The sequence below is a fragment of the Aplidium turbinatum genome, chromosome 18, assembly GCF_918807975.1.
Source record: "Aplidium turbinatum chromosome 18, kaAplTurb1.1, whole genome shotgun sequence".
Lineage (NCBI taxonomy): Eukaryota > Metazoa > Chordata > Ascidiacea > Aplousobranchia > Polyclinidae > Aplidium > Aplidium turbinatum.
Genome location: NC_137489.1, coordinates 4,739,861 through 4,750,256, shown reverse-complemented (window position 1 = coordinate 4,750,256; position 10,396 = coordinate 4,739,861). Strand labels below are relative to the sequence as shown.

At 35.5% G+C, this 10,396-nt stretch overlaps 1 protein-coding gene across 1 annotated transcript; it reads right to left on the bottom strand.

Moving 5' to 3' along the window:
* Positions 1-1,136: 1,136 nt before the first annotated feature.
* On the bottom strand, positions 1,137-9,783 carry LOC145787906 (alkaline phosphatase-like). Its single transcript, XM_082599744.1, has 12 exons — positions 9,729-9,783; positions 9,238-9,492; positions 8,491-8,649; positions 8,026-8,104; positions 7,420-7,522; positions 6,978-7,120; positions 6,162-6,312; positions 5,456-5,590; positions 4,789-4,897; positions 3,702-3,845; positions 2,872-3,033; positions 1,137-2,223 (listed from the first exon to the last, which is right to left on the bottom strand). Exons 1-12 carry the CDS (start codon positions 9,781-9,783, stop codon positions 2,087-2,089), a joined length of 1,632 nt encoding a protein of 543 aa, XP_082455870.1. The 3' UTR covers positions 1,137-2,086.
* Between the last annotated feature and the right edge of the window lie 613 nt (positions 9,784-10,396).

Below are 10,396 nucleotides of genomic sequence, written 5' to 3'. Positions count from 1 at the left end.
GCGCCTTTTCTAATTGATCAAAATTCTTAAGTCGTGCCGTTTGGCAGCGCACCCTACAACATTATCGCAATGTGTAACACACAATGTGATTTTTAATTAAATCACTTCAACGGTAATAATATAACGGGGAAAAATTGTACATTTAAATAATACACAATTTGCATAATTTGTAAAACATACTTGATTTAATTTCACTTTTCATGCGCAATTTTCTGTTTTCACAATTCAAGAACTGAGCTTTATCAACATTGCGGTTAACTTTCGTTAAAGAGCTCATGTTTTAGATGTGCGCTTAGTATACTGCATTACTGTATGTGTAAGCTTAGTAGGCTATTGAGAACGTCAATTTGACATACACGGATTACACGCATAGTCGCATATGTATTTATATACTAGTGAAGACGTCGATTTGATGTTGTTCTGGCGGCTCGATTGCCCTCTTGAATTGTAATTGTGCTGACGTTCAGTTTGCGTGGTTTCTTCTTTGTTTTCCGTGATGTGACCTGGCTGCGACTCAGGAGCTTCACTCTTAATTGTGGCTTCTGTCGCGTGCCGGAAGCCGTTGTGCACAGAGAGACCACTTAACTTTTTGTGTTGAATTCAGCATTGGTAAAACAAGCGCGAGATGATGCCAGGACGCCTTTACGAGATGTGTGTACTTTGAATTTGAGTTACAGTCTGTTGTAAAGTTCATAAGTGTGTGCAAAAAATCAGGTTTTTATCCCCACTTCAGACTCAAGAAATGAAAATAAATAAAAGCTTGCAAGTTGTGGTTGTGACTAGAAGAAGAAGAGATTCTAGGTAAGCAGATTCTACTCTTGTGTTTAAACACTTAACGGGAACTCATGACCGCGTGCCTTTGCCTTGGCAAGACACATTCTTGAAGGTGGACACGAAACTTGGGTTCCTTGCCTTCCCATCTGCTTAATCGGGTTATTCAGCCACTAAGCTTAAGCCTATGGATGCAAACAGTTAATCGTAAACTTGTAATCGTAATCCTGAACTTACTAATCGTAAAGCCTCAATTCGCTTTTCTTGCCGTATTATTTTCGTCATAAAAAAATCCTTTGCAACGTTAAAAAGTTTTGAACCTCTGCACTACGTTTGCATGTATTTTCCTTTATATATTTGTAAATAAGTATTCAGCAAATCATCCTGTGAATAAGCTTTTTGCTTCCAATGACGTACAGTAAGAGTAAACGCTCGTAAATACAAGGCTTTGTGAAATAAATACCAATATTAAACAATCCGAAAAGACAAATTTTATCTTCAATTGTTTCACAACTTAAAGTCCTTATTACATCACATATCATCATCATTGTCAGCCATTGTTGTTCCACTGCAGGATTCCACATATAGTACAATATAAATTAATTGATACCACCTTTATCTCTGACAGCAATATATCCCATTTTGACATCGGTTTATTCAACGTTTGCAGACTTAAACTAATGTAAAAATGACGGATTTTTCTTTTAGGGATATTTGAATGGCAACTTCAATGAAATGTTTACAAATATGAAAAAGTATAAATATGCAGTAGTACAATATGTGCTTCAAGGGAGAAAAAACAACAACCCATGAAACATTTGAAGATTATGAGTTTTCGTAATAACATTATGCGCAACCACACTGTTTATTAAAGTTGAAAGTTTAAGTTAAAAAAAATACTTTTCTAAAAACATCAACCAAAGCTTTAATTTGTAATTATTCATTTTATACTGCAGTGACGTTTTATCTAGTAATTTTAAAGTAAGTAAATTTAAAGTATTCTATATTGTTCGACATTGCAAACTTGCATGTTTTAATAAGTTACACATAAATGAATAAATAATTATTTCAAGGCAAATTCAAAATATAAAAGAATAACTTCAATCTAAATACGTGACATAAGTATAGAATATAGATGTGCGTCAGGTGAGGTTTATCAAAACGAGTATTACGAGACACACTTTTGCACATGTGTGCTTTGGTCGTTTTTTTTTACAATTATTGTTCAGTATTTGGCTGGCAAGAGAAGTGCTTTACCCCATTCTTTGTCTGTTGCGCCCTAGACTTAAATTAAGTCCATTGGATGTATTGTCACTTAATACATCCAGTCATCTACGACAAAGCTGTCATCTTCAGTGTTATCTTCTGATTCGGAAGATCGCATCCTCTTCTCCAAGACCTTGTAGTTAACGTTTCGTCTCCTGCAGTGGGGTTCATTTTTGTGTTTGTCTCCTGAAATAAAGAAACCTTCTGTCAATGAATATTAGGATATACTGTAATTGAAATTTGCAGTGAAGCAAGAAGACAAAGCACAGGGTCATTGCGAGGATAATTTTGAGCCGGTACCAACGAGATCCTTGAGCTCTAAATCCTCAAGACGCTTCTAAGAAAAACGCATTATTCCCAAAAATACGGTGGTTTCTTCAAGTCTCCGGGATCATTAGAAAAGTTACGGGCCCCTAAAATCATCTCTTGTCTGGGTCCAAAAGTACCCCCTGGACTCCTTTGTCAACACTACTAACAAAGAGCTGCAAGTTGAACAAATATTTAAAACTTAAATTCAGAAAATTGAAGATGTCTATTAAGAATATGTCAAATTACAAGGTGTTAAATTTAGATGCACCATAAGGCCAGATATATTCCATGTAGGCCTAACGTAAAAAAAGAAGAAAAAAAAATGTTGAAATAATCGCAAAAGTGTGAAGTGATGTAGTTTACTTTGAGTTTTAAAGTTCACTACCTATTTTTTACTTCATAAAAAACGCATTTTCTGCAAAACATAATTAGTCGCGTTAATGACAATATAAACCAATAGAAAAACAAAAACAACATTTAGTAAAAAAATGACTGGCCATACAGTATAGTTAATATCGTATTTACCAAGACAAGCAGCAAATCTGGCGACACTGGCAATGTGGGTTTGTTCGTGCATTCCAGTGAGTAGATGCGACATTGGGCCAGAAGCCAGCACAACAACATCCTCTGCGCTGTGAGTCTCAGCAGGTAATGGCACGGCACTTTGTTGACGATACCAAGACAAAACTGTAAATAAACATATGTAAGTTAACAGACCAATCAAATGCAGTCGCTATATTCACTAAAAACCTTTACAAGTTGTTTCACTTTTACTGGGATCATCAGAAGGTTCTTATTCAAATAAAACTGGTAATATTATTTATTGTTTTATGCAACAAAGAACAAGCATAAAAATGTACAACAATTATTGTAGTTAATTGCAGTCGTTTGAGAACTTTGCGAATTCTATCTACTATGATCAATTATTTCAGGCATTCCAAACGCACTTAATTGAACCTAGCCTACCAACACTTACTTAAAGTTAAACAAACTGTTTCACTCAAAAGAATAAAAAAAAACGCTTATGCTTAATTTTATAACAAGTTATATCGACACGAAATTTCAATTAGAAAATTGCCCGGTGGTTTAACTGTCGGGGTGTGTGCTTTTGTAACTCGATTGAAGGGCAGCTTTCTATTTAGCGACACCTTGTGGATGGAATAATTCACAAACAAGAACACTTTAACAACAAGCGGAAAGTTTCTTTTGTCAAAGTCGTTGGCCGCTTGCACCAGTGGTTTAAAGCCTATGAAAGTATACGAAACTTCCAGGATTAAAATTCGAATAGGCTTAATTAGTCCTCAGATAAAGTGTCCCACAATCAATCAAGATCGGAAAGAGTGTAGAGTACTTACGAACAGTGCGTCCGTTGATAGTTTGACGCTCTTTAGCGTTTGGGTTCCTGTTAGCTGGGTGGCCTGGACCGTTTCCGTAAACCAATGATGTGTAATACTTGCCATCTTTTGCTCTTTTAGGTGACGTATGAGAAGGAGCAAGACCTGACAATGCAAGAAAAGATGTTTGGGAAAAAAGAAAACGACTTTAACCCTACAAAATTTATGCTTAAAGGGAGATTCCGAAACAAACTTTATTAATTATAGTTATTTCAATTGGATGAGTTTGTCTTTGGTCGAAACAAAGCATGAAAATCAAAGACACAATACACACACTACAGAAAGATCGCTGAAAGACAGTTCCACCAAATAAGATGAAACCATGCAAGGTGCTAGGCTACTTTTGATATCACACTTCAAAAGCTTTCAAGCTTTAACCATTACATTATCTAAGTAGGCTATAAACAACGTTAGACGAGTCCAAAACTAAAGCATAGGCGAGTAAATGAATAAGGTTAGATTTCATGTCCCAAAACGAAACTAATATAAACTCATATCATCAAAAGTGTCTTTTTCATAACTTTGTGAAGCATTTCATACTTTTGTAGCATTGCCCCTTAAATGGTATTGAAAGACTTCTAGCAGACTAATACTATCTTGAAATTGAAAGAGGCTGTTCACTAGGCATTTACTTAAATGACATGGTACGTTTTACTAGTGTAACTAAGCTGAACCATCACAAGATGGATAAGGTGATAATCTGCTTTTATTCCTACGTTTTGTCAATAGGACATGACTGATTTTTTCAGGGGGCTAGTCACTGCTTGGTTCTAGCCCCCTGAAAAAGTCAGTCGTGTCTGATTGACGAAACGTCGGAATAAAAGCAGATTATCACCTTTTGATCTATCTTATGATGATTCAACTTAGTTTGGACCAGTAGAACGTGCCATGTTGTATAATACTATCTTGTTATAACAATTCACATGCGTGTTATAATTTTTCACAATATTCAAAGATGCATGGATACTCCAGTCTATTGTTTAACAGCATTTGCAGCTAAGTTTAATTAGAACTATAAAGCTATTATCCAGTCAATTTTAAAACTCACCGTAAACGTTATTTCCTCTTATGGAGTTACCACCAATCATAAACATGTGTCCATGATCAGCAGTGGTGACAATCAAAGTTTCATCTTCGTTGGTTAAAGCTTTTACAACCTAAACATAAATCACTCATGAAAATGCATACAGTGGAAGGCCTACACTACAGACAGTGTGTACGTTTTAGTGTCAGTAGATCATAATATAGATGAGGCTTCTAAGGAGAACTGGGGTCTTTGCTTAGAACAATGATCAAACAAAGTAGACGAATTCCCGCAACGCAATAGCTTAGAACAGATTTTGTGACAAAGGGTAAAATTACATTTTGGTCTTAGATTGATGATTTGATTCCACATTGATGTATGATATGTGAGTTTATTAAAAGTAGAGTGAAAATAAATCGTTTTTTTTTTTGTTTTATTTGCTTTTCTCAATATTACTGGTTTTATTTTTTACGTCCTGTCTTCAGAACATTTTGAAGATTTCTTGCTTTCTTTCTTTTTGCTTTATTTGGGTTACGTTGAACAATAGTGATTTCATTTACCTGGCATACAGTTTACAATAACTTAGCAAACAAGTATTAAGCAATATTTTTTGTGACATATCTTCTTTGTGCATTAGACTGATAAAATATTTGCAGTTTTGTATGTGTTTACTTATTCCATAGCAACATACTTTCAGAGTTTTATCCAATTCATGAAATTCTTCGAGGGCATATAGCGCTCTGCTATCATGATGGCCAAGGTCGATTCTTCCACTTTCAATAAGAAGAAAAAATCCGTTTTCGTTTTTCTGAAGAATCTGTACAGCCTGAAAACATAATGACATGAATGTTATTAGGCTACTGGACAAACAATTCCAAACAATTATTATATTACTGGACAGGCAGAGTAGTACAACTACATGATGTTCCTCCGTAAAAAGCGGAGATCGGTCACAGTGTGAGAACAGAGTCAGTAATCATATAAAAACCAACTGGCTACAACAACTTCTAATGCAAATCCAATGACAGAAAGTGGTGACATGAGTTAAGGTTCAGGTTGGGCACAATCCAGAAACCCACCAAGCCAATTTGCAAAACGTGAATGGCTATCAACTTTGTAAATTGTTACTTTATTCAATTCAATTCAATTTATGTTTTCTTTGTTGGAAAACAACAGCAATGATAAAGTTATAAATAGTGTACAGAAACAAAACCAGCAAAAGGAAAAAGGTGGCAAAACTACAAAAGTTTAAAATGTGCATGCGATGCAGATTTTAAAGATTACGGAATGATATTATAATGATTACAGTCTATGATTTGAGCATGATATACATTGACTAAGAGTAGAGCTTACTACGGAAATAACGTCATTACCCAGCACATAGTAGAACTTTCTACCTTTTCTGCCATTTCAGGCAAAGTTGGTTCCCCAGCCACGTCAGTTCGTTTTCGAATGGCCCATTCCGTGTCAAAAGGACTGAACAATCCCATGAGGTAGTCAGTCTTCAGAGGGTCGATTGCATCAAATTCGGTTTTATTCCAAACATACCTGAAGCAAGAATATTTGAAAAAAAGTTAGAAATACATAGATATACTCCAAATATGCAGAAAAAATATTTGACTTCATGGCAACAGGGCTGTTCAATATGGAATTATGTTTAAATAAATGAAGTTAAAAGTACAATGAGGGTGACGCCCTGTCGTCGTTGTCGTCGTGTGAGCCTCTGAGGCCGAGGGTCTATCCTTTTACCACCCCAGATTCACGATGTTCCCGGACTACCCTGGAAGGCTATTAGAAAGCAGACAGTCTTTGGTTTCATCATCCTTACTTCAGCCCTGTCCATACAGTCTAAATCAGCGGAAAAAACGCGGTGTGGTAACCATGCGGTTCATATCAAATAAGTAGCCTAAAGTAAAATACACTCGACTTACGTCAGTTGCTGTGCATGTTTAAATAAGCCTTTTTGTTTGAGACAATTTGTCAGCTTTCGTTTTGTTTTGCTTGATTTTGACTTAAGAATTGAAATAAAGCAGTGTATCTCATGCGTCTCATGCGTTCACACATACGTAAAGCTCTGGGACGTCACGTTATAATGACGCAATATATGTATTTATTAAATATATACTTTGTACAAAGTTAGTATGCAAGGCGATTAGCAATCCTTTCGTCATCTTCAAAGCTTAATGAAATTAGTTATTTAGTGAAAACTGTACTTGGCTACATGGTCTTTGCTCATATCTTCAACCCATTCGTTGATTAGATTTCTTCTGTCTCTTCTCTCTCCAAACGTTTTGGGGTATTCAGGGTCTCGTTGGTTTGTGGGTGTCATATGGGCTCTGCCTCCTCCCAATATAACCTAAAAGAAATTTATCAAAACCCATTGTAAGAAGTTGTAGGAAAAGTAAAATTACTTCTCAAAACCACCTGTCTGAACCTTGTAGAGTACAATTGTTGAGTGCTGAGCTGTGTGACAAGTGGCTGTATGAGAAGTTGAAATCCTACGTAGGCACAGCTATTTAAAGTGGTCTCTTTCGCTTTTAGTTTGCCTCTAAACTAAAGCGTTTTTGTTGTGACTGTGATCAATGTGCTCAGCTCTAAATCAGGTTAATTTTAGGCAAAGGCAACAATCAATTTACCGTTTAACGTTTCAAATACCTGAATGTCATTGCGTTTATTGAACAGCTGAGTGGAAATGTCAGGACAATGATCTCGAAGTCTTCTTTCTTGAATCGAATATCCTTTGTCAGAATAGATACTCCTATATGCCCAACGTATAAGTAAGCAATTACAGTAATAAGGAGATTTGGACAGTTCAACAAAAGATGTATTTTAATATATTTTAATACACTAAAAAAATTATCTGCATTTTCCAGCTAGCAAAACTTGTGATTTTAAATTGATTCATCGTCTAAAGACGTTGAACAAATTAAAAGGGGCCATTTTTGGTAACTGGATTGATGCTACATTCCACACAACACCCTCAACACAGCTTGCCCAGTCGTTCTTGGCGCTCCAGCAATCTTTAGCTATATCAGTGCTTAGACACTTGTCACTGGCTTCTTTTACGCTGCAGTTAGATTAAAGACAGTCAGCCAATTATCAGACTGATTAGTGCCATTCGCTATGTGTTCAGTATGGTAAATATGATAAAAAATCAAAAAACTGAGACTGGCAAAAGAAAGTATAGGTGTAACAAAGTAAACAAATATTCAATATTTTGTATTTTTTTTAAAAACATATTCACCATTTTCTTCTACTCACCGTTTGTGTATATGCGAATATGTTGCTGCTGGTGTGGCATGCTGGACTCTTGTCGTAGTAACTACCCCAGTAGCCTTTCCTAAAGCAAATATACGTTGTAAGCTTACAGCAATGTCAAAGGCTTTGATGCTATGTTTAGACCTATATGCTTGATTGTAATTATTTCAATTTTTAGAATGTACAATAATTTTGGTTACTGGAAAAGTACAAGATTTCAAAGTGCCATCTACGGCTATTGTAGCCTACCATTATTATTGTTTGAAAATTCATAATTAACCAGTTATAGAAACAAACTAAAGCATTCAGAATTTGGGACATTCCTTTGGTAGAAAAGGAAATAGTCTAACTACCTGCGATACATTGTACAAGAGAGGCCAACGGTTTGCATTTGATTTTGATTGTCAGAACACACCAAAAACTTACTAAACAATATGCCCTAGATTCTCTAGCTTTATATAGCGTTACCTGCTTCGGCTGCATACTCCAATAGCGATTTCACTTTATTTCGTTGAACAGAAGTGCAGCTTGACCCTTTGCCATTGACACCAAGAGCACCAGAATTAGTCTTGATTCCAGTGAGAAATGCAGTGGCAGTCGAGGCACTGTCTGGCGTTTGGTGGTCAACTAATCATAACAATAAGCTACTTTGAAATATTACATTACAAGAGCAAGTGCTTGCTGGGGTGCCTTTGGCTAAAACAAAGCAACAATGCATTTTTTGTTGGGTATTCTAGCTTGTTTGTCATATAAAGTAAAAACAGAAAGCTTGTAGACAGAATTTTTTTCGAGCAGGGTTACTTCTTGAAACGTAAAACAATATTGCAAGGTTAGAAAATGATCTGTATATTTCATCGAGTAAAACTGGCATTTTAAAAATAATTCAACGTCTAACAACGTTGAACAAACTTAAAAGGGGCCATGTTTTGTAGCTGAATAGAAGATGCTATGCCTTCCACACAACATGCCTCTAAATCAGGGGTTGGCAAACAGCAAGTTCTGTTAAATCATGTTTTGTCTAGCTTGGGGCATAATTTTAACCAGAAAAATCAGGGAGCATTATGTGTCAGAACCAAGGCTTCTGATATCAAATAAAAAAAAACTTTAATTGAGTTATAAACAGTCACAGTTGAATGGCGCTTTAAAAGTTGCTCAAGGAAACATTGGATACTGATCTAGACTTAGCATAAAATCAAACAATTATTACAAACTAACCACTGTAAGTTTTCAGAAACCCTGAGTAAGGCATTCGGTCCAATGACGTCACATGTTCTTCACCGTCCTTTTTCAGCTTCTGACCAATGGCGATCCTTCCAGCAGTGACAGTGCTCAAACTCATCCCATCTCCGACGAGAAGAATAACGTTTTTAGCTTTGTTTGTGTTGATATAATCGAACGCTCTTCGCGTCTCATCTAGTTCCATTTTTGTTACTGAATTCCAATACTCAGTGGTTCTTTCGGCGACCTTTACTGAAACCAAAATAAAAAAAATTCAAACAGGCCCTTTAACAAACAAAATACTGCCTCTAGGGATAACCTAAATTACCGTACTGAAAGTTTTATCGAATAAAATATACAAATGGATTTTTAAATAAAAGAAAACGGTTTGAAAATCTTTCCTGTAGGGTGAATGCGGTATGTCATTATGCCATGCATTTGTGATTACATACAGCAATGACTTTGATAACTGTCAAAATTGAACTTACTTGCTATAGCAACATTCACGATCGTTAGCAATACAAATCCAAGCAAAGTCCTCATGATATTGCTTGAGGTGAAGAAAGCACTCAGAGTTAAAAATTGGGTTAAAACAACGGTAAGTATAATCTGACAGTTTTAGCACGAGCTATTAAGATTATGTTAACTTTCTGTATAATAAGCAACTGTTAAATCTAATAATGAACAAAATAAGACTTCCATGAGTGTGTTGGTCAATTAATTTTTTATAAAACTGTTGGTTTTCTGTATTGCTTTAGGAGCGACATTGCAGTATAAGAATCTTAAAAAATATCTTGTGCTTAAATTTTCCATACTGCTTGAGATGACTTTAAATTTGTAGTCACATTAGTTACTATGTTTTATTTCTCTATAGTCACATTAAGTAAACGAAATGCAATAGTAACGTTAATTTTAAGCCAAGTTTTTAAAAATAAGCAAATTTCTATACCAAAGACTAAATGAGTATTCTAATTTCCTAGACATTGTTTTAGTTTTTAGCGATGTGTATACTCCACAATTTGTGAATGCATGCTTCGAATTTCTTAAAACCCGATGCACCCCCTACCTACGTTGTAGATCCCTTTGCAAACATGTACTTGTTTTTTGTGCATTGTACTCCAATGCATTGAATTCTTTTCGTTATAACGAAGTTTTC

Coding starts and splice junctions, on each gene's coding strand:
- LOC145787906 (XM_082599744.1), bottom strand. CDS start 9,783: ATGAGGACTTTGCTTGGATTTGTATTGCTAACGATCGTGAATGTTGCT. Junction 9,493..9,728: donor CGTGAATGTTGCTATAGCAA/GTAAGTTCAATT, acceptor TTTTGGTTTCAG/TAAAGGTCGCCGAAAGAACC. Junction 5,591..6,161: donor TGCCTGAAATGGCAGAAAAG/GTAGAAAGTTCT, acceptor TTATGTTTTCAG/GCTGTACAGATTCTTCAGAA.